General features: G+C 43.0%; 2 protein-coding genes across 2 annotated transcripts in view; both read right to left on the bottom strand.

Annotated features, from left to right (window-relative positions):
- Window positions 1-6,483: 6,483 nt before the first annotated feature.
- Window positions 6,484-14,547, bottom strand: LOC110510235 (uncharacterized). Its single transcript, XM_021591624.3, has 2 exons — window positions 14,238-14,547; window positions 6,484-10,269 (listed from the first exon to the last, which is right to left on the bottom strand). The coding sequence occupies exons 1-2, from the start codon at window positions 14,452-14,454 to the stop codon at window positions 7,742-7,744; spliced, it is 2,745 nt and encodes a 914-aa protein (XP_021447299.3). The 5' UTR covers window positions 14,455-14,547; the 3' UTR covers window positions 6,484-7,741.
- A 7,527-nt stretch (window positions 14,548-22,074) lies between these two features.
- LOC110510236 (SMG6 nonsense mediated mRNA decay factor) overlaps window positions 22,075-27,579 on the bottom strand; it is a 34,456-nt gene continuing 28,951 nt past the window's right edge. The window contains exons 16-19 of the mRNA XM_036967341.2: window positions 26,257-26,401; window positions 25,762-26,015; window positions 25,448-25,529; window positions 22,075-25,200 (exon numbers count right to left, since the gene is read on the bottom strand). Coding sequence (XP_036823236.2) covers window positions 25,070-25,200; window positions 25,448-25,529; window positions 25,762-26,015; window positions 26,257-26,401 — 612 coding nt within the window. The 3' untranslated portion in view covers window positions 22,075-25,069. The remainder of the gene's footprint in view (window positions 25,201-25,447; window positions 25,530-25,761; window positions 26,016-26,256; window positions 26,402-27,579) is intronic.

Genomic DNA, 27,579 nt, shown 5'->3' with positions numbered 1-27,579 from the left:
GGCTTTCACTTCAGCAGTAATAAATTCATGAACTTCTTTGAGGAAAAGATCATGATTATTAGAAAGAAAATTACGGACTCCTCTTTAAATCTGCGTATTCCTTCAAAGCTCAGTTGTCCTGAGTCTGTACAACTCTGCCAGGACCTAGGATCAAGAGAGACACTCAAGTGTTTTAGTACTATATCTCTTGACACAATGATGAAAATAATCATGGCCTCTAAACCTTCAAGCTGCATACTGGACCCTATTCCAACTAAACTACTGAAAGAGCTGCTTCCTGTGCTTGGCCCTCCTATGTTGAACATAATAAACGGCTCTCTATCCACCGGATGTGTACCAAACTCACTAAAAGTGGCAGTAATAAAGCCTCTCTTGAAAAAGCCGAACCTTGACCCAGAAAATATTTAAAAACTAAAAATCGGCCTATATCGAATATTCCATTCCTCTACAAAATTTTAGAAAGGCTGTTGCGCAGCAACTCACTGCCTTCCTGAAGACAAACAATGTATACAAAATGCTTCAGTCTGGTTTTAGACCCCATGGAGCAACGAACCGCCCTTGCTGTCTCTGCCTGGCCGGTTCCCCTCTTTCCACTGGGATTCTCTGCCTCTAACCCTATTACAGGGGCTGAGTCACTGGCTTACTGGTGCTCTTTCATGCCGTCCCTGGAAGGGGTGCATCACCTGAGTGGGTTGAGTCACTGATGTGATCTTCCTGTCTGGGTTGGCGCCCCCCCTTGGGGTGTGCCGTAGCGGAGATCTTTGTGGGCTATACTCGGCCTTGTCTCAGGATGGTAAGTTGGTGGTTGAAGATATCCCTCTAGTGGTGTGGGGGCTGTGCTTTGGCAAAGTGGGTGGGGTTATATCCTTCCTGTTTGGCCCTGTCCGGGGGTATCATCGGATGGGGCCACAGTGTCTCCTCACCCCTCCTGTCTCAGCCTCCAGTATTTATGCTGCAGTAGTTTGTGTCGGGGGGGGCTAGGGTCAGTTTGTTATATCTGGAGTACTTCTCCTGTCCTATCCGGTGTCCTGTGTGAATTTAAGTATGCTCTCTCTAATTCTCTCTTTCTTTCGGAGAACCTGAGCCCTAGGACTATGCCCCAGGACTACCTGGCATGATGACTCCTTGCTGTCCCCAGTCCACCTGGCCGTGCTGCTGCTCCAGTTTCAACTGTTCTGACTGTGATTATTATTATTTGACCATGCTGGTCATTTATGAACATCTTGGCCATGTTCTGTTATAAACTCCATCCGGCACAGCCAGAAGAGGACTGGCCAACCCACATAGCCTGGTTCCTCTAGGTTTCTTCCTAGGTTTTGGCCTTTCTAGGGAGTTTTTCCTAGCCACCGTACTTCTACACCTGCATTGCTTGCTGTTTGGGGTTTTAGGCTGGGTTTCTGTACAGCACTTTGAGATATCAGCTGATGTACGAAGGGCTACATAAATACATTTGATTTGATTCAGGGGCAGAATGACAGATTTGTATCTTGTAAGCTCAGGGATTCGATCTTACAACCTTTCGGTTACTAGTCCAACGCTCTAACCACTAGGCTACGCTATCCTTTGCTAGTTCGTGAGTTATTAGCTCAGTTATAGATCATTTGTAGTCAACAATAGGTGAGTGATTGCTTCTGACAAGAGCGCACATTTCTAGACATCTTTGAAAAGCGAGTTAGTAGGTAGAGCTTTTTTTGTCCTAAAGGGGCAGTGTTGTATTTTGAGACAGGTTTGAATAAGCTTAGTAGCCAGTAGCCTACTTAGTAGCACAGTAGCCTACTTAGTAGCACAGTAGCCTACTTAGTAGCACAGTAGCCTACTTAGTAGCACAGTAGCCTACTTGGCCTCTTAAAACTGTACCGAAAAGTGGGTACAGCCTCAGTGTTCACAGTAAACGCGAGTTGGAATATGCACAGAATTTTAACAACATTCAAGTTGTGCTCTGTAGACCTGAAATTTTCTCAGTGCCTAAATTCTTTTTAGGGAACATTGGTTGTCTGTCTGTTCTGGAGCGTCACCTTTTTTTATTTCACCTTTATTTAACCAGGTAGGCTAGTTGAGAACAAGTTCTCATGTACAACTGTGACCTGGCCAAGAATAAAGCAAAGCAGTTCGACACATACAACAACACAGAGTTACACATGGAGTAAAACAAACATACAGTATAAACAAGTCTATATACAATGTGTGCAAATGAGGTGAGATATGGGAGGTAAAGCAATAAATAGGCCTTGGTGGCAAAGTAAATACAATATAGCAAATAAACACTGGAATGGTATATGTGCAGTAGATTAATGTGCAGCTGGTGCTTAAAGCTAGTGATGAAGATATGAGTCTCCAGCTTCAGTGATGTTTGTAGTTCGTTCCAGTCATTGGTAGCAGAGAACTGGAAGGAGAGGCGGCCAAAGGAGGAATTGGCTTTGGGGGTGACCAGTGAGATGAACCTGCTGGAGTGCATGCTATGGGTGGGTGCTGGCTGCTATGGTGACCAGCGAGCTGATATAAGGCGGGGCTTTACCTAGCAGGGTCTTGTAGATGACCTGGAGCAAGTGGGTTTGGCGACAAGTATGAAGCGAGGGCCAGCCAACGAGAGCCAGCCAACGAGAGCGTACAGGTCGCAGTGGTGGGTAGTATAGGGGCTTTGGTGACAAAACGGATGGCACCGTGATAGACTGCATCCAATTTATTGAGTAGAGTGTTGGAGGCTATTTTGTAAATGACATCGCCGAAGTCAAGGATCGGGAGGATGATCAGTTTTACGATGGTGTGTTTGGCAGCTTGAGTGAAGGATGCTTTGTTGCAAAAGAGGAAGCCGATTCCAGATTTAATTTTGGATTGGAGATGCTTAATGTGATTCTGGAAGGAGAGTTTACAGTCTAGCCAGACACCTAGGTATTGCGTAGTTATCCATGTATTCTAAGTCAGAGCCGTCCAGAGTAGTGATGCTGGATGGGCGGGCAGGTGCGGGCAATGATCGGTTGAATAGCATGCATTTAGATATATTTGCGTTTAAGAGCAGTTGGAGGCCACGGAAGGAGAGTTGTATGGCATTGAAGCTCATCTGGAGGTTAGTTAACACAGTGTCTAAAGAAGGGCCAGAAGTATACAGAATGGTGTCGTCTGCGTAGAGGTGGATCAGAGAATCACCAGCAGCAAGAGCGACGTCATTGATGTATACAGAGAAGAGTCGGCCCAAGAATTGAACCCTGTGGCACCCCCATAATGACTGCCAGAGGCCCGGACAACAGGCCTTCCGATTTGACACACTGAACTCTATCGGAGAAGTAGTTGGTGAACCAGGCGAAGCATTCATTTGAGAAACCAAGGATGTTGAGTCTGCCGATAAGGATGCGGTGATTGACAGAGTCGAATACGGCGATGAGAAAGGCCTGCTCGCTGAAGTGTTTCAGGGAGCATTTGACAGTGATGAGGGGAGGTTGTTTGACCGCAGACCCATTACGGATGCAGGCAATGAGGCAGTGATCGCTGAGATCTTGGTTGAAAACAGCAGAGGTGTATTTAGAGGGCAAGTTGGTTAAGATGATATCTACGTTAAAGCAGTGAATAAAACAAACTTAGGGAGTAGGCTTCCAATGTTAACATGCATGAAACCAAGGCTTTTACAGTTACAGAAGTCATCAAAAGAGAGCGCCTGGAGAATAGGAGTGGAGATAGGCACTGCAGGGCCTGGATTAACCTCTACATTGCCACCTACTGGAAGGAACAGCTTGACGATACAGCCTAGGGCGAGGGACAGCTTGATGATAAGGCATAGGCCTAGGGTGAGGGACAGCTTGATGATAAGGCCTAGGGGGGGACAACATTTTATTTTTTAAAGCATGTTACTGGAACCTGTACGCTATCGACAGCTTTTTGTCACCTGAGGACAGGGAACATGGTTCTGAATCGGTAGAGTGATATCAATAACACTGCAAACAATCATAGAAACACCGCTATAAATGTTCTTTCAGAGATGTTTATATTAGGTGTGTAGGTACAGTGGCAAGTACATGAACCCGTTGGAATTATCTGGATTTCTGTATAATATTGGTCATAAAATTTGATCCGGTCTTCATCTGAGTCAGAACAGACAAAACACAGTCTGCTTAAACTAATAAACACACAAATTATTGTATTTTTGTCTTAATTGAATACATAATTTAAACATTCACAGTGAAGGTTGGAAAAAGTATGTCAACCCCTAGGCTAATGACTTCTCCAAAAGCTAATTGGAATCAGGAGTCAGTTAACCTGGAGTACAATCATTGAGACGAGATTGCAGATGTTGGTTAGAGCTGCCCTATAAAAAAAAAATACTCACAAAATTTGAGTTTGCTATTCACAAGAAGGATTGCCTGATGTGAGCCATGCCTCGAACAAAAGAGATCTCAGAAGACCTAAGATTAAGAATTGTTGACTTGCATAAAGCTGGAAAATGTTACAAAAGTATCTCAAAGCCGTGACGTTTGTCAGTCCACGGTAAGACAAATTGTCTTTAAATGGAAAAAGTTCAAAACTGTTGCTACTCTCCTTAGGAGTGGCCGTCCTGCAGAGATGACTACAGGAGCACAGCGCAGAATGCTCAATGAGGTTAAGAAGAATCCTAGAGTGTCAGCTAAAGACTTACAGAAATCTACGATACGTAAAACACTAAACAATAATGGTGTTCATGGGAGGACACCACGGAAGAAGCGACTGCTGTCTGAATTTTGCAAAAGTGCATCTAGATGTTCCACAGCACTCCTGGCAAAATATTCTGTGGACAGATGAAACTACAGTTGAGTTGTTTGGAAGGAACACACAACACTATGTGTGGAGAAAAAAAGCCACAGCACACCAACATCGAAACCTCATCCCAACTGTAAAGCATGGTGGAGGAAGCGTTATGGTTTGGGGCTGCTTTGCTGTCTCAAGGCCTGGACAGCTTGGTATCAGACGGAAAAATGAATTCCTAATTTTATCAAGACATTTTGCAGGAGAATGTTAGGCTCTGTCCGACAATTGAAGCTCAACAGAAGTTGGGTGATGCAACAGGACAACGACCCAAAACACAGAAGTAAATCAACAACAGAATGGCTTCAACAGAAGAAAATATGCCTTCTGGAGCGGCTCAGTCAGAGTCCTGAACTCAACCCGATTGAGATGTTGTGGCATGACCTCAAGAGAGCGGTTCACACCAGAAAACCCAAGAATATTGCTGAACTGAAACAGTTTTGTAAAGAGGAATGGTCAAAAATTATTGCTGCCAAAGTAGAGTCAACCAAGGGTTCACATACTTGTCCCACCCTGCACTATGAATGTTTACACGTTGTGTTCAATAAAGACATGAAAACATATAATTGTGTGTTATTAGTTTAAGCAGACTGTGTTTGTCTATTGTTGAGACTTAAATGAAGATCACATTTTATGACCAATTTATGTATAAATCCAGGTAAATCCAAAAAGATTCACCTACTTTTCCTTTCCACTGTATACTGATATCTTGTAGCTGTGTTCGTGCAGTTGGTGGAATTTAACTTTTTAATAATTTCTCACAGAACTCTTTGTATTTGTCATTAATAAGAAATACAAGACAGTACATTCCCCAGACAGATAGAACCTTGTCCTAGAGTAGGACGATCAAGAGAGATTATCCTAGTCCAAGACTTAATCTGTGTTCAGGAAACTGTCCCAGAGTTCAGCAGACAGGGAGTGGACCAGAGGGTCATTTCCTGGCATATTTGAACAAAGTGGAAATCAACTGGGAAACTAAAAAACACCAGGGGTCAAAATGGGTTATTTTAAATTTAAGTTTAGGGACAAGGGTTAGGTTAAGGTTTGGGATAGCTTTCGTGAGATTAGTGTAAGAGCTAGGGAAAGGCTTAAAGATTAGCACTGGGTAAGTGTACAGTGGTCTGCCGCCATTCATTTTCTGCCTGTTGAAACTACCTCCTTTTAATAAAGACGATCCAACAGTCACGGTTCTACTCTGGGGTTTGTTTATAATTGTTGTTTGTTTATAATTGTTGTTTTTTTTACTCCGGGGTTTGTTTATAATTGTTGTTTGTTTATAATTGTTGTTTTTTTTACTCCGGGGTTTGTTTATAATTGTTGTTTTTTTACTCCGGGGTTTGAGTATGAATAAACGCGTTTGTAAACCGAAACGCAGCGAATTCTACATGACAGGAGCCTATATACAGACACTATACTTCACACAACACAGACACATTATGAAATCCAGTTCATAAGACAAACATGTTGGTGATGTATAACATGAGTCCTGAGCTGCAGTGAAGATGGGATGGTTACATTCCATCAAGTGAAGCTGGACTCACAGGTAGAAAGAACACTGTGACATGGTGTACGAGCAACGCGTCACATCTTACCTGTACATGTACTCTTCATAATATAACCCATCCCGAAGCATGTTAGTGCTGGAGTAGATAAAAACCCTGCAACTCCAAAAGAAAGTTACCATCTTAAACAGAAATATATAAATAAACAAAATAGCTTACAAAAACATTTATTGAAGGTTTAAAAGTAACAACCATTACATAATACAGATCATATAATATATATATATATATATATATAAATATCTCACATGCGACCTGTGATAAGACTTCACAATTTATAATCTTAATGAATTATCTGATTCCATAGAGAATATACTTAGATTTTTTTTTTTTACAGTAATAGGCTAATCAAGAAATGTCAGAATTAAAATTGTCAAGGAAAATAGATTTAACTACATTGTAAAAACTTTAACGATTCGCAGGCATGAAGCTTAAGTTATAAAGCATTTACAAGCGTGACAAGGCATATGACGGGGGCGGCAAGGCATATGACGGGGGCGGCAAGGCATATGACAGGGGCGGCAAGGCATATGACAGGGGCGGCAAGGCATATGACAGGGGCGGCAAGGTAGCCTAGTGGTCAGAGCGTTGGGCCAGTAACCGAAAGGTCGTTGTTTTGAATACCAGATATAAAATCTGTCTTTGCCCATGAGCAAGGCACTTAACCCTAATTTGCTCCAGGGGTGCTGTACTACTATTGCTGACCTTGTAAAACAACACATATCACTGCAACTATCCGGTGTGTGTGAGAGAAAAAAATTGGAGGGGCTGGGATCTTACAGTTAAAAGGCAAAGCATGACATAAAACAGACCTACTCAGGCCGAGCAGCCTACAAGAAAAACATGTTCATATAGCTTTTCTGTAGAGCGTAGGACATGAGGAACAGACAGAAAAAAAGGCATTCCCTTTCTAACATTTCAAGGTGACTTAAACCATCCAACCATAACAAGTTACAGTAACCTGATCACCCAGGCCCAAAATCCACAGGGTGTCAGAGTCTAACGGCTTGTGTGGGGGATGAAACCAAATAAGGCAGAATTCCTAAGGACAATAAAATCACTTAACACATAGTAGCTTAAAGTTCACCCTGTCCAGATACAAGTTACCACAGGTCATACATTCATATAGATGACATCAAAGTTCGCTTCAGAAGTTTATGAGATACCAAACATGGAGGCAATAGCATCACTAACACACATTTCAATAGTCAGGAAGGGCTGAATGGCCCTTGAGTGTTTTCCTGGGCAATTTGCCATGCAGACCCAGAGGTGACAAAGCACATAAGTGAGGACCTACAGTACAGTATAATTCAGTTATTATCAAACCTGAGGGTATGTTCACTTACAGGTGTCAGTTTGAATAAGCCTTTATCTTCAAAACGGACATTTTACACAATGGACACTGTTGTTTAGTGAATATTCTTCATGTGTGATTTAAGGGAACTTATCTGACTAAAGCATTTGTTGCAATCGTTGCAGCGATACGGTTTCTCTCCAGTGTGAATTCGCTTGTGGCGTGTCAGATCACCCGATGATGTAAAACCTTTCCCACATACAGAACACTTAAATGGCTTCTCCCCTGTGTGAGTCATCATGTGAAGTGACAGTTTTCTGCTATAAATGAACCTTTTGCTGCAGACATGGCACTGATGTGATTTCTCCCCTGTGTGAGTCTTCATGTGTTCTCTAAGGACTCCCTTCCAAGTGAAGCTTTTGCCGCAAACAGTGCACAGATACGGTTTCTCTCCGGTGTGAATTCCCTGGTGGTCTTTGAGATAACTCAGTGACGTACAGCCTTTTCCACAAACAGGACACTTATGCAGCTCTCGCTCGGTTTTATTTCCCGAATCTCTCTCGGTGTGAATTCTCATATGCTTTCTCAGATAACGTTTTTCCCGGAAGCACTTGCCACAATCACTGCAAAGATACAACTGTTTCTCTGATTGATTTTCTCTTCTTTTCTCCCCTGTGTGTGTCCTCATATGTCTAGTCAGATCACATTTCTGAATGAATCTTTTGTTGCAAACATGACATTGATGTGGTTTCTCCCCAGTGTGAATTCGCTGGTGGATTTTTAGAACATTTGGATATGCAAAGCCTTTCCCACATACAGGACACATATGCAGTCTTCTCTTTTTGTGACTCCCCGGTTCGCTCTCTGTCCGGCTCCCCGGTTCGCTCTCTGTCCGGCTCCCCGGTTCGCTCTCTGTCCGGCTCCCCGGTTCTGTCTCTGTGTGAGACTTCATATGAACCCTCAGGTAACTCATCGTTCGGAAGCTTTTGCCACAATCGCTGCAGAGATATGATGGTTTCTCTCCAGAGTGATTCAGCTCGTGTTGTTTCAGACCACCCAATGATTTAAAGCATTTTTCACAAAGAGGGCACTTGTATGATTTCTCCCCTGTGTGAATTCTCATATGCTTTCTCAGTTCATGTTTTTGACTGAAAGATTTGTCACACTCTTTACACTGATATGGTTTCTCCCCTGTGTGAATCTTCATATGCACGTTTAATGTTGCCCTTTGAGTGAAGCGTTTCTCACATTCAGTGCAACAAAACGGTTTCTCCCCTGTGTGAATCCTCATATGGTCTTTTAATGATGACCTTTGAGTGAAGCATTTGTCACATTCACGGCAACCATACGGTTTCTCCCCTGTGTGAGTCCTCATATGCTTGACCAGATGTCCCTTGCGGTAGAAGCATTTGTCACATTCTTTGCACTTATGCGGTTTCTCACCTGTATGAATTACCTGATGTATTTTTAACAGGCCTGAGCTAGTAAAGCTTTTAATACACACAGGACACTTGAAGGGTTTCTCCCCTGTGTGATTTCTCTGATGTACTTTATAATGGCTTACATTATAAAAGGTTTTACTGCACACCGCACACGTGTATGGTTTCTCACTACCATGAAACTTCTGTTGGTGTTCCTTTAGGTAGCGTGGCCTCTTAAAGCATTTATTACACACAGGACAGATGCATGGATTCGCTCCATGAGTTTTCCCATGTATTTTCAGAGAGCCTGGTGTGTTGAAACATTCCTTGCACACTGGACAATTGTACGGTTTTGCATCTGGGTGAGTCGTGCTCATATGCTTGTTGAAGTCGGTCTTGACACTGAAGGATTTGCCACATTCTTTGCACAGATATGTTTTTTCACCTGTGTGAATTCGCTGATGATCTTTTAAAGAAGCTGTGCAAAGAAAGGATTCACTGCACAAAGAACACCGCTGTGGTTCTTTCTCCTCTGTGTGAACTTTTTTGTGTCGTTGTAGACCATTTAGTGATTTAAAGCCTTTTCCACAGAAAGGACACGTGTGTCGTTTCTCTGCTTTGTGAATTCTCTGATGTACTTTTAAACTGACTGGTGCCTTAAACAGTTTACTGCACACAGGACACTTGTATCGCCTCTTGCTTGTGTGACACTTCAATGGTGCTTTCTGCTCGTTGGTTGTCTTGGCTTCAGTGCAGACTTGAGAGCTTTGTCCTTTCTTGTCCCGGGTTCTCTTTGACCCTGACGGTAGTTCTTCACTCTCCTCCTCATCAATACTTACAATGATTTCACTTGGAGCTGCAGAACAATCTGGATGTAGTACAGAGAGCGTCTGAGAGTCACTGGTTGGTTCTGATACTCTGATACTGTAGTGCTCTTCATCTGATTGGGTCTGTTCAGTTGTATTGGTGGGTAGAGAGTCCTTTTTGCTGTCCTGATCACAGTCACTTTCCACACAGGGAGGAATAAATATCAACTGTATGACCTCTGTGGTAGCAGACCTAAGTCTTTGAAGCTGCTCTTCCTCCTGACTGGTCCGGAGTTCCTCTGTAATCTGGGTGGGCTCTGGGTCCTCCTGCCGCAGACTGGGGCTCCACTCCTGCTCACAGTGCGGCTGCTGGTTAGGGGGAACCTCCTCTTCAGGGAGAGTTACCTGCTTGGGGTCTGTAGAGAAGGAAAGGAGTAAAAATACTGAATAACAATTCAAAATACTTCACATTCTGAATTCTCTATGCCGTGCTTAGGCCTGTTGCGGTCATGAAATTGTCAGCCGGTGATTGTGAAGCAAATAACTGCCGGTCTCAAGGTAATTGAGAAGATCTCTGGAATGACATATCGATCTCTGGAATGACATATCGTCCCGTCGACCTGTCCGAACATTGTATGGTCTATTTATTTTTACCCGGGGCAGGGGGTCTTTGCGTTGCCTAGCAATTCAGCCTGGGTCCTCTACAAACCACTGATTAAAGTCAAATCATTAGACTACAATGTGAAAATCATCTTACCAATATTGTATTTCCCTGTGTGTAAATAAGTACATCAATATGAACCAATCGTATGGTTACATGTGGTACCGATAACTTTGATTGGTGATTTGGAAACAAATGTTGTAGGCCTACAGTGTGATAGGAGACCCTTTCAATGGTGATTACCGACAATTTCACCTGAGATCGTGGGCGCATGTTCACCATAGAAGACATCACTGGGCAGTCCTCTTGGGAGAGCGAAGCAAACAGTCATTCTCAGTGTTCAACAGTGGGCCAGCGCAGAACTCACATCCTCCCTACTGATGTCTTCAGAGGAGATGACCACCCATTGGCTTGGTGGAGAGGGAATGAGGGTCATTTCGCTTTTTTTTTTCTTCCTCGATTTCATGATCAACTTTCAAATGAATCCAGAACGCCAGTAATAGGGTTCTATTGCAGAAAGTTGTGTTTGTGAACAGACAAAAACAACTAAATGACATGGTAATAATGAGAGAGAGAATTCTAAAATGGTAGAAACGTCAGCACAAGAACTGTTTATCGGGAGCGTCCTGAAATGAGTTTCATTATTCGATTCACCGCGATTCACCGCAATGGCGAAGTGAATCATTTTTTGTGTCAAAAATAATCAGGAATCGTTCAAAGAAAATGATTCACACGTGTCGGTGGAAAGTTCTTGGAGAAATGACAAACGAAATATGAGCATGTGTTCTTAATGTTTTGTGTACTCAGCATATGACCAACTTTAAACGAATGGGCCTAACATATTGGATTTTTTTTTCAATTCCGTATGTACTAATTAGCATATTAAGTTCCTATAAAAGTTGCATGTTAATTTCTTAAAATTGTTTTAAAATGTAACAAACTTTTAGTTTTACATATAGCATAAAGATACGTTACTATAGTGATGTATTTCCCCTATGCTGCTTCCTTCACTTGTCATTTTCCTGATTGGATAACATCTAGACTCAGTAACGTGTGTTGTGCTGTCCTGTTCTTGCTAACTTTTGTCACCTGTCTTAATGCGGTCCTTCTCCTGCTGTTTATTCTAGGGCTCGGACTAAATGCAGTGGTAAATGTCCTGCTCACAGTAGACAGCAGCAACATGGACCTGTTACATTGACTAGAAGGGTGTTGATATAGCTGTGTTTAGGCACGGTTTCCTTGTTTTCAGTCTGTTATGAGTGTTTCTCATTCTGCTGGAGTTGACCTAGTATTTTATTAACCCCTACCTCACGCATCCAGTTGTTTCATTTGTAACTCACCCACCAAAATCACAATATGCTGTTTTACATTGTGTTATTAGTGCTGGTCTAATTCCTATAATGGACAAGCAGAAGAACCCGTGGGCTCTCAGAACAGTTCATATGCTGCTCTTCGATATCCCAGGTTTGTGGCATTGATGAATAAATCATTGAATGTTTACTTAAATTCAGATGTGTATAAAAGGCATTGTTTACCATTTTGATTTCTTTAAAACAACGTAATTGTTGGAGTTCAGGTGTTTGACGAGTGACTAGGTACATTCTTGTCATAAATATGCTTATTAATGAATGATTATGGGATACATTCTGCAATGAGTTAATCTGGGTTTGAATCTGCAACAGAACATGTCAAGTTAGTTCTGAATTGCTTTACTACAGCAGTGCATTCTGACACAATGAATTTAAACAGGGTAAGCCTACATAAAAACACAGCCTGTATTTGAAGGGTTTCTAAAATACACGTTGGATCAAAGGAATTGTGGGAAAACGATTGGAACCATTTCCGTGTTTTATAACACGTCCCCTGTGGGGCTCAATGGTAAGTCCTAACCTCGTGAAACTGTGTTGCATGTTCCTGAGATGCTTCTCTATAACATGAAATACAAAGTATAACACCAGAACCACAGTTTCAATGTTGACCCCTAACACTAATATTATAGCTAGCTTACGTGACCAAAAGTATGTGGACACCTGCTCGTCGAACGTCTCTTTCCATAATAATGGGCATTAATATGGAGTCCACCCCTTTTGCTGCTATAACAGCCTCCACTCGTCTGGGAAGGCTTTCCACTAGATGTTGAAACATTGCTGCAGGGACCTTCTTCCATTCAGCCACAAGAGGATTAGTGAGGTCAGGGACTGATGTTGGGCGATTAAGCCTGCCTCAAGGTTGGCGTTCCAATTCATCCCAAAGGTGTTAGATGGGGTTGAGGCCAGGGCCCTGTGCAGACCAATCCGGTTCTTCCACACCGATAGACATACCATTTCTATAAGGACCTCGCTCTGTGCACAGGGGCATTGTCATGCTGAAACAGGAAAGGGCCTTCCCCAAATGTTGCCACAAAGTTGGAAGCACAGAATCGTCTAGAATGTCATTGTGTGCTGCAGCATTAAGATTTCCCTTCACTGGAACTAGGGGCTTAGCCCGAACCATGAAGAACAGCCCCAAACCTTTACTCTGCCTCCACCGAAATGTACTATGCATTGGGGCTTGTAACAATCTTCTGGGACGTTTCCACTTCACAATAACATCATTTACAATTGACTGGGGCAGCTCTAGCAGGGCAGAAATGTAACTAACTGACTTGTTGGAAAGGTGGCATCCTATGAAGATGCCGCATTTAAAGTCACTGTGCTTTTCGGGTGGATATAATTTGTGGAATGTTCCAACAGGAATCTGTTCCAAAAACGTTGTAAATAACAAGGTTGCCAACAAACAACGCGGCAGAATAAGATACTGGGTAGGGTTTGTTGGCAACCTTCTACTTTATGAAGTTTTTGAAACAGATTACTGTTGGAACGTTCCACTAATTATACCCACCCTGCTCTTCAGAACGGGCCATTCTACTACCAATGTTTGTCTACGGAGATTGCATGGCCGTGTGCTCGACTTTATAACGTTACACCTGTCAGCAACGGGTGTAGTTGAAATAGGGGTGTCAACATACTTTTGTATATATACTGTATAATGCATTATGTTAACTGTTAAAAAAATGGAAAAAATGGAAATCACATATTTATTTTATTGTATATACACGTTATATACCTAGCCTTAGCAAGCTCTTTGCCAGCAAGCTAAGCTTTTTGTGGCTATAATATTTAGCTACTTAGCATCAAGTGTAGACGATAGAAGAAAAAAGGTCGTTAAAACATTAGTATATTCGTTTAGAAGACTTCAGTAAAACATTTTACCGGAGAATGACCTTCTATACACACTTTTATCACTAGCCAAGTCCTTGTTCTATCTGTGCCCGTAGTGTACAGTAGCTGCGTTAACGGCGGCGGGGTAGCCTAGCCGAGCGTTGGACTAGTAACCGGAAGGTTGCAAGTTCAAACCCCCGAGCTGATAAGGTACAAATCTGTCGTACAAACCCACTGTTCCTAGGCCGTCATTGAATATAAGAATTTGTTCTTAACAGACTTGCCTAGTTAAATAAAGGTAAAATAAAAAAATTAAATGAATAACGCAGCAGAGAAAGGCCTATAGGATCTCAGCGTGAGTCGTGTCAGCCAGGCTAGATAATTAACGTTAGCTACTAACCTTTAAATCAAAACAGCTTAAGTTACCTGACCTTAGTAGTGAATACGATACGTCCACGGCTAGTGATTCAGCAAACACAATATGTTGTTATCCGATAACTTGGTGTAAGTGGTGGCTACAAACCTGCTCCGAAATGATCCAGAAGAAGCCCCCGTAGACGGTCGTTCTCTCCCTGAACCTCTGCTACCGTATTTTCTACCACAACAAATATCTCTACCGCCGCTGTTGTCAGCCGCTCCCGGTACTCTGCTAACGTTTTCTCCGCCGAACCAAATATATCCACAGCCGCTGCTGTTAGCCGCTCTGTGATAAACACACTCAACACCTGTAGTTTAGACATTTTACGTACAAATCAACATTTCAGACGCTCAAACTACATATTCCTATTAGACCCACACTTTCTGCTGAAAACATGCGACCGAGCGCCATTACCGCTGTGAAATTCGCAATAATAACTAAGTACTTCCGGGTCATGGATTTTTTGCAATCCTTCAGAATAAGAGTCTTGTCCTGTATACTTTGTCAATTAATAATGATGGGGGAAATGGTGGATAATGTGCACAATTATCGAAATGTTATACTACTTATCATACAAATAATAATTTTAAGTGTTTCTATAAGATAGTCTATATTTAGTGGTCAACAATGTTTTTTGTGTGGGTACTTCTATTATTCAATGCAGCACACCTAATTGCCTGAACATTGTGTCAAAGTAAAAGACAATTCCATTCTAGTCAGGAGCACTTCTACTTTCCAAATCCACAAAGTGTAAACCCCGAGGAGCATCACTGCTCATTTTGCAGCCCTTCAGCTTAAATCCAATCGTTTTTTTCCCCTTCATATTGGTCATACATATTGCACATATCGCAGTAAAGGGGGGGAGCACTTCTAATTTCCAAATGCACCGAGTTTCCACCCCCAGCGTCATCATTGCTACTATTGTGGCCCTTTAAGAGTGGAAAATCCGCTTAAATCCAAATATGTGCATATTAGATTAGGTTTTATTTACACAAACACATGTGCATAGGTAATCCCTGTCACATGCGGTCTCTACACTTGACACATACATGCGACTTCTGTCATCAAAATACGAAGATTGCACTGAAAGACGGGTTTAGACGCACAAAAGTCGCTTTTTGGTCTGACTGTGTTCAGATCTGTAGGCCGTGATTGAAAATAAGATTTTGTTCTTAACTGACTTGCCTACTTTAAAAAAGGTAGTCAGGGAAACCAGAAAGAGGTATCCTGCACATTTTCAAGTTAAAAGTCTCCATTCTCTATTACTCCTCAGTTGAGTTTATCTCACATTTAGGTTGCTAATGTAATGGATTTGTTTGCCACTGCAAGTCTAGATAGCACTAGCTGTATTATGCCAACAACAGTGACGTTTCTGTCCGCTGGGTGGATCTCTACAGCATGGGCATATCTCTGGGTGACGTGGACATCCCCATGCATGCACCTTATCAAAATATGACAAATTCAATATTGCATTGGTGACCCAATGAATATCAAGCTAAGGTGAGAGGAATACAATTCTAAACACTATTTCCAGTTGTGCATCTACTAACACTGAAAGTAGGATAAAATCTGTTTCGTCATTCTCATTTTGTCTGGGTGTGTATTTCCTTATTGAGATGTTTTTGTCATTAATTAACAAAACGGGTTCCATTACATCTTAACTACAAAATAAACTGTCACGCCCTGGCCATAGAGAGGCTTTTTATTCTCTATTTTGGTTAAGCCAGGGTGTGACTAGGGTGGGCATTCTGTGTTCTTTTTTCTATGTTTTTGTATTTCTTTGTTTTTGGCCGGGTATGGTTCTCAATCAGGGACAGCTGTCTGTCGTTGTCTCTGATTGAGAACCATACTTAGGTAGCTCTTGCCCACATGGGTTTTGTGGGTAGTTTCTTTCTGTTTTTGTGTCTGCACCAGACAGAACTGTTTCGGTTGTTGTTGTTTTGTCATTCAGTGTTCTATTAAATAATGATGAACACGCTGCACCTGGGTCCTCACCTTCTTCCACCAACAGCCTGTTACATAAACACTCCCCCCTGATCCTATCCTAGCTCAAAGCCCAGCCCACCTCCACACTGAGTAGCTTCAAGTTAAATACAATTGCATTAGCTAAATCAGCTGTTAGAAAACACAAGGTAAGAGTTTCTTCCAGTGGTGTATGAATGTTTAACTTCAGGAGGCTGAAGAAAATCAGCTTGGCCCCTAAGACCCTCACAAATTTATACAGATGCACTATTGAGAGCCTCCTGTCGAGCTTCATTGCCTGGTACGGCAACTGCACCGCCCGTAATCCAGAACGCTCTAGAGGATGGTGCTGTCTTCCTAACCCATCTCCGGGGGCACACTGCCTGCCCTCCCAGACACATACAGCACCTGATGTCACAGGAAGGCCAAAGAGAATATCAAGGACAACAACCAGCCAAGCCACAGCCTGTTCACCTGCTATCATCCAGAAGGCGAGGTCAGTACAGGTGCATCAAAGCTGGGACCGAGAGACTGAAAAACATCTTCTATCTCAAGGCCATCAGACTATTATATAGCCATCACTCGCCAGCCTCCTCCACCTTTAATGGAACACTGGTCACTTTAATAATGGAACCGGTCACTTTAATAATGGAACATTGGTCACTTTAATCATGGAAAACTGGTCACTTTAATAATGGAACACTGGTCACTTTAATAATGGAACACTGGTCACTTTAATAATGGAACACTGGTTACTTTAATGGAACAGCGGACACTTTAATGGAACACCGGTCACTTTAATGGAACACCGGTCACTTTAATAATGGAACACCGGTCACTTTAATTATGGAACACTGGTCACTTTAATAATGGAACACCGGTCACTTTAATGGAACACTGGTCACTTTAATAATGGAACACCAGTCACTTTAATGGAACACTGGTCACTTTAATAATGGAACACCGGTCACTTTAATAATGGAACACTGGTCACTTTAATGGAACACTGGTCACTTTAATGGAACACCGGTCACTTTAATGGAACACCGGTCACTTTAATGGAACACTGGTCACTTTAATAATGGAACACCGGTCACTTTAATGGAACACTGGTCACTTTAATGGAACACCGGTCACTTTAATGGAACACTGGTCACTTTAATGGAACACTGGTCACTTTAATGGAACACCGGTCACTTTAATGGAACACCGGTCACTTTAATGGAACACTGGTCACTTTAATAATGGAACACCGGTCACTTTAATGGAACACTGGTCACTTTAATTATGGAACACTGGTGACTTTAAAACATACTGTTTTACCCACTTCATATGTACAGTGCCTTGCGAAAGTATTCGGCCCCCTTGAACTTTGCGACCTTTTGCCACATTTCAGGCTTCAAACATAAAGATATAAAACTGTATTTTTTTGTGAAGAATCAACAACAAGTGGGACACAATCATGAAGTGGAACAACATTTATTGGATATTTCAAACTTTTTTAACAAATCAAAAACTGAAAAATTGGGCGTGCAAAATTATTCAGCCCCCTTAAGTTAATACTTTGTAGCGCCACCTTTTGCTGCGATTACAGCTGTAAGTAGCAAAAGCAAACTCTCTCCAGAAGTTCAGTGAGGATCTCTGAATGATCCAATGTTGACCTAAATGACTAATGATGATAAATACAATCCACCTGTGTGTAATCAAGTCTCCGTATAAATGCACCTGCACTGTGATAGTCTCAGAGGTCCGTCAAAAGCGCAGAGAGCATCATGAAGAACAAGGAACACACCAGGCAGGTCCGAGATACTGTTGTGAAGAAGTTTAAAGACAGATTTGGATACAAAAAGATTTCCCAAGCTTTAAACATCCCAAGGAGCACTGTGCAAGCGATAATATTGAAATGGAAGGAGTATCAGACCACTGCAAATCTACCAAGACCTGGCCGTCCCTCTAAACTTTCAGCTCATACAAGGAGAAGACTGATCAGAGATGCAGCCAAGAGGCCCATGATCACTCTGGATGAACTGCAGAGATCTACAGCTGAGGTGGGAGACTCTGTCCATAGGACAACAATCAGTTGTATATTGCACAAATCTGGCCTTTATGGAAGAGTGGCAAGAAGAAAGCCATTTCTTAAAGATATCCATAAAAAGTGTTGTTTAAAGTTTGCCACAAGCCACCTGGGAGACACACCAAACATGTGGAAGAAGGTGCTCTGGTCAGATGAAACCAAAATGGAACTTTTTGGCAAAACGTTATGTTTGGTGTAAAAGCAACACAGCTCATCACCCTGAACACACCATCCCCACTGTCAAACATGGTGGTGGCAGCATCATGGTTTGGGCCTGCTTTTCTTCAGCAGGGACAGGGAAGATGGTTAAAATTGATGGGAAGATGGATGGAGCCAAATACAGGACCATTCTGGAAGAAAACCTGATGGAGTCTGCAAAAGACCTGAGACTGGGACGGAGATTTGTCTTCCAACAAGACAGTGATTCAAAACATAAAGCAAAATCTACAATGGAATGGTTCAAAAATAAACATATCCAGGTCTTAGAATGGCCAAGTCAAAGTCCAGACCTGAATCCAATCGAGAATCTGTGGAAAGAACTGAAAACTGCTGTTCACAAATGCTCTCCATCCAACCTCACTGAGCTCGAGCTGTTTTGCAAGGAGGAATGGGAAAAAATGTCAGTCTCTCGATGTGCAAAACTAATAGAGACATACCCCAAGCGACTTACAGCTGTAATCGCAGCAAAAGGTGGCGCTACAAAGTATTAACTTAAGGGGGCTGAATAATTTTGCACGCCCAATTTTTCAGTTTTTGATTTGTTAAAAAAGTTTGAAATATCCAATAAATGTCGTTCCACTTCATGATTGTGTCCCACTTGTTGTTGATTCTTCACAAAAAAATACAGTTTTATATCTTTATGTTTGAAGCCTAAAATGTGGCAAAAGGTCGAAAGTTCAAGGGGGCCGAATACTTTCGCAAGGCACTGTATACTCCGGACTCTGACATTGCTCGTCCTAATATTTATCTATTTCTTAATTCCATTCTTTTTAGATTTGTGTGTATTTTGTGAATTGTTAGATATTACTGCACTGTTGGAGCTAGGAACACAAGCATTTCTCTACACCCGCAATAGCATCTTTTAAATATGTGTATGCGACCCATACAATTTGATTTGCGCTTTAATCAAATAAAGAAAGTAAGGCTCCAATGACAGACAGAAAGTCCCCCACTGAACAGAGGGTTTGGGAGACCGTACATCTCTACCGGATAAACCTACTGTAGCTAGGTCAACAACGGTGGTGAAACCATAGGCATACAGTATATACATCAACAAAAGTGGAGAAACCATAGACCTACAGTATATACATCAACAAGGGTGGAGAAACCATAGACCCACCGTTATCCTAATTAAGCAATAAGGCACGGGGGTGTGGTATATACCACGGCTGTCAGCCAATCAGCATTCAGGACCTGAACCACCCAGTGTATAATAATTTGCTTTGTGTTAACGAGTCCTCGCTCCTGGACCTGTGTTATTATCATAGTCACAAAGTAGGAGTACTGATCTAGGATCAGATTTGACTAGATCAGATTTGACAACCTGATCCTAGATCAGCACTCTGAAGCTGTATTTCCACCTAAGACTTATCCACAGTGTTTTACAACAACAAAAAGGCTCAGACTTTTGTGTTCCCACTCCACAGACCGGCTCCAGTATCTTTCTGGGCCATGGCCTCAGTTGACCTGCTGTGACTTGGGGCCAAGGACAGGCCACTGATACTTTGTCAGCCTGCATTTACATAACACTGGCTAACTGTGAACATAAATGAACACCTTCCACGATGAACACCTTCTCACAGAGCAATTGTCTTGAGGGTGCAGAGGTTGTACTGTCACAGAACTGATGGAAACAAATCAACACTAGAGGCAACATTAACATAAACACTGGGGACACACTGGTGAGGGGTAAGTATCAGGTGGAAATTCACCATGAGAGGCATTATGAATACCGTCCCTGATGTCTTAGTCAGATAGCCATGTAAAATAAAAAACAAGATAAAGTTTAAACAAATTACAATCATTCAACATCCATTTTAATCAGATGTTTTTGTGAACAATGAGCATTGTCCTTTAACAATGACTAAAGCTTCCTTTAAATGAAGATAGGACCATTTGAACTGTCTTCTATTTCATTATTTAAATAATCAATAAGGACTCCTGCTGCTCACAGATCAACAGACTGCACTCTTCAAAATAAGCAACATCTTTTCAAATATCACATGGCACAGATTTTGGACCTGGTTAAAATTGTGGTCTAGTAGCCCGGCTGACCAGTGGCCAAAAACCATGTTATGTTTTTCTCGTACAGTTGTCAGTTAGAATAAGCCTTTCTATCTTCTGACTGACACATTGGACACCTATGGGTTCTCCCTCTTGTGAATATTCTTCTTGGGTGATTTAAGGGAACTACTTTGATTGAAGCATTTGTCACAACCATTGCAGCTATACGTTTTCTCTCCATTGTAAACTTGCTTGTGGTGTGTCAGATCACCTAATGTTGTAAAGCATTTTTCACACATAGAACACTTATATTCGCTTCTCCCCTGTGTGTGTCGTCATATGTTGTGTCAGGACTGTGCTCTGAGTGAAGCTTCTGCTGCATACTGTTGCACTGGTATGTTTTCACTGCGTTGTGAATTCTCCGGTGGCGTTTTAGAATCCTTAATGATATCCAACGTTGTCCACATACAGAACACTTAAAAAACGGTTTCTTGGATTTCTCCCCTATGTGAGTCATCATATGACATGACAGGTATCCGCTCTGACTGAAGCGCTTGCTGAAAACATTACACTGATGTGATTTCTCCCCTGTGTGACTCGCTTCCAAGTGAAGCTTTTGCCGCAAACAGTGCACAGATAAATTTCTCTCCGGTGTGAATTCCCTGGTGGTCTTTGAGATAACTCAGTGATGTATATAGCCTTTTCCACATGCAGGATACTCTGTGTGAGTCTTCCACTCTCAGAAAAGTCATTGTTCGGAAGCTACAAAGTGAGGAGAGTTCCTTACTAGGACCTAGACAACCAGGTGAGGAGAGGTCCTTACTAAGACCTAGACAACCAGGTGAGGAGAGTTCCTTACTAAGTTAACCAGGTGAGGAGAGTTCCTTACTAAGACCTAGACAACCAGGTGAGGAGAGTTCCTTATTAAGACCTAGACAACCAGGTGAGGAGAGGTCCTTACTAAGACCTAGACAACCAGGTGAGGAGAGTTCCTTACTAAGACCTAGACAAACAGGTGAGGATAGTTCCTTACTAAGACCTAGACAACTAGGTGTGAGTTCCTTACTAAGACCTAGACAACCAGGTTAGGAGAGTTCCTTACTAAGACCTAGACAACCAGGTGAGGAGAGTTCCTTACTAAGACCTAGACAACCAGGTGAGGAGAGTTCCTTACTAAGACCTAGACAACCAGGTGAGTAGAGTTCCTTACTAAGACCTAGACAACCAGGTGAGGAGAGTTCCTTACTAAGACCTAGACAACCAGGTGAGGAGAGTTCCTTACTAAGACCTAGACAACCAGGCGAGGAGAGTTCCTTACTAAGACCTAGACAACCAGGTGTAGAGAGTTCCTTACTAAGACCTAGACAACCAGGTGAGGAGAGTTCCTTACTAAGACCTAGACAACCAGGTGAGGGGAGTTCCTTACTAAGACCTAGTCAACCAAGTGAGGAGAGTTCCTTACTAAGACCTAGACAACCAGGTGAGGAGAGTTCCTTACTAAGACCTAGACAACCAGGTGAGGAGAGTTCCTTACTAGTCAGTGACCTTCATTAATCAATCAAGTACAAGGGAGGAGTGAAAACCCACAGACACTCGGCCCTCTGTGGAATGAGTTTGACACGTGATGTAAACCCATCATTGTACACCACACACACACACATAAATAAACAAACAGACAACTGATTTGAATCAAAACAAATCATTTAATCAAACAACTCAAGGAAAATAATGAAAAAGCCTTGTGATGGGATAGTACATGCAGGCCTGGGGTCGGCTCCAGCATATAGACAGAACAGTGAGAGTAGATGGAGGGAGCGTCCCGGGAATCTCTCCTTCCTCCTGAAGTGCGCACTCGATCACCAATCCCTCCCACAAAAAGGGAACAAGTGCACACTTTGGGAGAAAGGAGAGATCATTGGGACTCACTCAAAAGATTCCTAAACGAGTGGGATCAACAAGTTAACTAGCTATGGTTTTGGCAAATACACAACACACAAAGGTAAAGATCAAATGATTTGAGAGTATCAACTCATTAATACCAAATCTATCTATAGTTGTTCATAGACCTGAGCTTACAAGACTGATGTATAATGCTTTGTGAAATTACTCAACGGTGTGTGTTATTGTCATAGGTGGATAATAAACCAACTACCTTCTGGAGGACAGATTAGAACTGGTAACACGTTTAACGTCAGCATGCATAGTTAACCATTATAGCATGCTGATCAAACATATTACGTCTGGTACGTCGTTCACTGATGTCATCTTTGTTTATATTGTGTGGGACATTTTATGGTTGTGAAAGGACTCCGCCGTCTGTCTGACGCAGTGCAGAATAGTGTGTACTCTGACACGCACGTTTGTGGTAAACACACACGTGTCATACCCGCTTGTTAACGTGTGCACACTGTGGTGCTACAAAAGCTCATTCCATTGTTAATTGTCTGATCAGTGTAGGGCACCCTGTTGGCACCCTATTGGCACCCTGTTCCTTATAGGCTTAGTACACAACTTTTGACCATTTTGGGACACGGTCTTAGCCACTCATAAAGAAACAGATCAGCACAAAGTTCCCGCACTTAGAACGAACATAGATATATAATTTATAGAAGCTGAACGAGTTACCCAGAGGTGGTGATAAAAACAAAGGCAAACAAAACACACAAAATATACAATGATCTAAAACTAACGTTCGATCGTATTATAATATTTTGAAACGATTAAAAACAACAAACTAAAAGGGTAGGTGCGTGAGAACCTCTGCTGACAGAAACGCTCTTCTGTAGAGCATAAACATCACACACTCCCAATGGATACACCAACCAACTCAGAAACAACACACTCCCCCACACAATGCTAAAAAAGACCAAGTGTTTTTTCATTTGTCTTTTTGTCTTCAAAAGCTGTTCCTTTACAGAAGCCTTGGGAAAGACTCTCAGCCTTGGGAAAGACTCTCAGCCTTGGGAAAGACTCTCAGCCTTGGGAAAGACTCACAGTCAACACAAGCTGCTGGGCAACTGGGATGAAAATCACTTCATGGTTTTACAGGAACTGAAACGGACCACTTCCGGGTCATCAGAGGCTGAGAATGTGGTTCGGGGTCACGGGGACCTGGAGGAGGGTGGGTAGATGAAGGTACCTGGCTGGTATCCCGATACTACAACCTGGCTGGTACCCCGATACTACAACCTGGCAGGTACCCTGATACTACAACCTGGCTGGTACCCTGATACTACAACCTGGCTGGTACCCTGATACTACAACCTGGCTGGTACCCTGATACTACAACCTGGCTGGTACCCTGATACTACAACCTGGCTGGTACCCTGATACTACAACCTGGCAGGTACCCCGATACTACAACCTGGCTGGTACCCTGATACTACAACCTGGCTGGTACCCCAATACTACAACCTGGCTGGTACCCCGATACTACAACCTGGCTGGTACCCTGATACTACAACCTGGCAGGTACCCTGATACTACAACCTGGCTGGTACCCCGATATTACAACCTGGCTGGTACCCTGATACTACAACCTGGCTGGTACCCCGATACTACAACCTGGCTGGTACCCTGATACTACAACCTGGCTGGTACCCCGATATTACAACCTGGCAGGTACCCTGATACTACAACCTGGCTGGTACCCTGATACTACAACCTGGCTGGTACCCCGACACTACAACCTGGCTGGTACCCCGATATTACAACCTGGCAGGTACCCTGATACTACAACCTGGCTGGTACCCTGATACTACAACCTGGCTGGTACCCTGATACTACAACCTGGCTGGTACCCTGATACTACAACCTGGCTGGTACCCCGATACTACAACCTGACTCCCCTGCCATTCCCCCGAGTGGCGCAGCGGTCTATAGCACTGCATCTCAGTGCTAGAGGCGTCACTACAGACCCTGGTTCGATTCCAGGCTGTATCACAACTGGCCCAGTGTCATCAGGGTTAGGGTTTGACCCGGGCTAGGCCCTCATTGTAAATAAGAATTTGTTCTTAACTGACTTGCCGAGTTAAATAAAGGTGAAATGTAAAAAATACAAAGCCTCTCTCTCTGTGCTGCTCTGGGGTTCCAGACAGCTGTCAGTCAAACAGACCCTCACACAAACACATACTCAGTCAGGTTTGGGCCTTCGTCCTCCAGCCCTAACCTCCCTGTCCCTCTCCATTCCATGTCTCTCTTCCTCTCTGTCGTTTCCGCTGAGGTAAGTACCTGGCCTTGTGAACGCACTGCAGAAGTTACGCACGACGCATGGCTGGACCGAAGAAACCAGAAATGAACACAAATACCTCTCCTCCTTCTGTCTTCTACATCTCTTCATGGGCCAGCCTTCCTGCATCTCTTAAAACTCTCCCTGCTCCTCTCCTCCCTCCCGCTCCATGAGCTCAGCGGCAAACACACACACCTCATCACAATGAGAGGGTAAAAAGATCTCAGCCTATTTCAACTCATTCTACACAACAACAAAAAAATGCTTTTTAGTTTCCATATTTCATTTTTCCACAAAAAAAGCTTTCTTCTCCTTCTCTCCATCAGTCTTCACTTCTGCATTAGCTTACAGGCTCCTCCTCCACTCCGATGGTATGGGAGGTGGCCAGCGGTTCTCAGCAGTTGATTGGTTGTTTGGGTGCTCTGGGCGTGGTCTAAGGTGTGACCCAGTTCAGCCCACTTTGGCCCAGGTGAGGAATGCGGGGATGTCTCTGACCGGCACATTCCTGGTCAGGGCTTTGACCCGCAGGTTACGGTCATCTGTCAGAAGAACCACCTCCCGACGCAACCGCACCGGACCGTCTGGTAGAGAGGAGAGAAAGGTTGGGAGGGGGGGGGAGGAGAGGTTGGGGGGGAGAGAGAGAGGTTGGAGGGAGGGGGAGAGGGGAGCAGAGGATGGGAGAGGGGAGCAGAGGATGGGAGGGGAAGAAGTGGGGGGGGTTGAGGAAGGAGAGGATAGAGGGAAAGAGGGGGGTTAATATAAAAGTATAGACAAATCAGGCATAATGTGTGTGTGGGTGGTGGTGTGTGTGTGTGTGTGGTTGTCTACCTCTCTTTGCAGGCATGAAGTCCTTAGCCTTGTCTTTGCAGTAGTGGAGACAGCAGGACAAGATGACATCATCATTGTTCCCCTGGAGAGAGAGAAAGGAAGGGAGGAGGTAGGGAGGGAGGGAGGAGAGACTGGTAAATCTAAAGTTGATTTTCAATGACAGCCCAAAATTGGATGAAAATGCATTGATATGCAGTCAGACTACTCCAAACTAATTCACATACTACAGATGGTAAAACATCGCACTGTAAACAGAGGATCTGGGTGTTTACACACACACACACGCACGCACGCACACACACACACACACACACCTGTTGTCCGGAGGTGTCTTCACTGCGGAAGGCGATAGACTCCAGTTGACTTCCTCTGCTGGTCAACGCTCTGAGACAGGGCTCTCTGGCCTCGAACACTCGCTCCAGAAACGCCACGGCAACCTTGGCCTTCTCCTGGACCGCCCGCGCATGAGTTGCGCCAGGGTTACCACGGGAACCACTGCCGCCATGACCACCGCCAGAGCCTCCGCAGCTCTCCTGACCCTTCGCCAGACCATCCAACTCTGTTATCACTGGAGAAGGGAGAGAGAGAGAGACAGTGGGGAGAGATTAAGGGGGAGAGAGAGAGAGAGAGAGAGAGAGAGAGAGAGAGAGAGACGGTGAGGGAGTGAGAGACAGGGAGAGAGAGAGAGAGGTGGATAGAAAAGGAGGGGGAGAGGTGTCTTGAGGCCAGTGAGGTGGTTGATGATGATGGTGATGATGATGATGAAGTCAGTCAGTCAGTCAGTCAGTCAGTATGTGTGTGCTAGTTACCTATGAGGGGCACCACCAGTATGTAAGTTCCAGACTGCAGCAGTGTCTTGAGGCCGGTCAGGTGGTCGATGAAGCCATTGGTGTCTGGAACCAGGAAAAGAGGACGTACCTCTAACTCCAACTGACCACACGTCTGTAACACCGCCTGCACGGAGGGAGACACACCGCATGTTAACACACGTTACATGGTATAAACACATGTATACACACACGTTAACACACAGGTTAACACGCTCAAGAATTCAGGACATACAGTGGCGTCCGAAATGATTGACACCCTAAAAAAAAATATGATCAATAATGACAGTAGAAAGTCAATGCTGAGCTATACAGAACCAGGTAAATGTTGACAACTACTCACTCCAGGGTTTTTTATTTCTTTATTTTATTTATTTATTTGTATACTATTTTCAACATTGTAAAAATAAAGAAAAAAAACGTTGAATGTGTAGGCGTGCCCAAACTTTTGACTGGTACTGTATAGTATGCACCAAAAAAATGGGGAAATTATATTATTTTATACCAATACAATTGCTCAGAGAAAGAGATGTTGTTTATTGTTGTTTGTAATATTTTTTTCCTCAAAAAAAGGTAGGGGTCAAAATTGACACACCTAAACATTCTTGTAAATAAATGAGTCAAAAGTTTAGTATTTGGTCCCATATTCCGAGCGTGCAATGAGTATGTTTACATGCACAGGAATAAAGTCATATAAACAATTTACTCAGTTTTCAGCTGTGGTAATATAATTGCAAAAGGGTTTTCTAATGATCAATTAGCTTTTTAAAATGATAAACTTGGATTAGCTAACACAACATGCCATTGGAACACAGGAGTGATGGTTGCTGATAATGGATCTCTGTACGCCTACGTAGATATTCTATTAAAAACCAGACGTTTCCAGCTACAATAGTCATTTACAACATTAACAATGTCTACACTGTATTTCTGATCAATTTGATGTTATTTTAATCGACAAAACATTTGCTTTTCTTTTAAAAACAAGGAAACTTCTAAGTGTCCCCAAACTTTTGAACAGTAGTGTACAGTCTCGTGGCCGAAAGTTTTGAGAATGACACAAATATACATTTTCACAAAGTCTGCTTCCTTAGTGTCGTTAGATATTTTTTGTCAGATGTTACTATGGAATACTGAAGTATAATTACAAGCATTTCATAATTGTCAAAGGCTTTTATTGACAATTAATTGAAGTTGATGCAAAGAGTCAATATTTGCAGTGTTGACCCTTCTTTTTCAAGACCTCTGCAATCCACCCTGGCATGGTGTCAATTAACTTCTGGGCCACATCCTGACTGATGGCAG

Source organism: Oncorhynchus mykiss, chromosome 29 (assembly GCF_057628025.1).
Source record: "Oncorhynchus mykiss isolate SJ-2025 chromosome 29, ASM5762802v1, whole genome shotgun sequence".
In the NCBI taxonomy this organism is placed as follows: domain Eukaryota; kingdom Metazoa; phylum Chordata; class Actinopteri; order Salmoniformes; family Salmonidae; genus Oncorhynchus; species Oncorhynchus mykiss.
Note: the sequence above shows the minus strand (reverse complement) of the source record. Positions and strands in the feature narration are given on the sequence as shown.

Bases quoted from the DNA above. Each gene is read 5' to 3' on its own strand.
- LOC110510235 (XM_021591624.3), bottom strand. From the start codon at position 14,454: ATGTCTAAACTACAGGTGTTGAGTGTGTTTATCACAGAGCGGCTAACA. The intron at 10,270-14,237 runs GTTTGTAGCCAC...CCTTCTCTACAG, and splicing joins TCTGGATCATTTCGGAGCAG to ACCCCAAGCAGGTAACTCTC.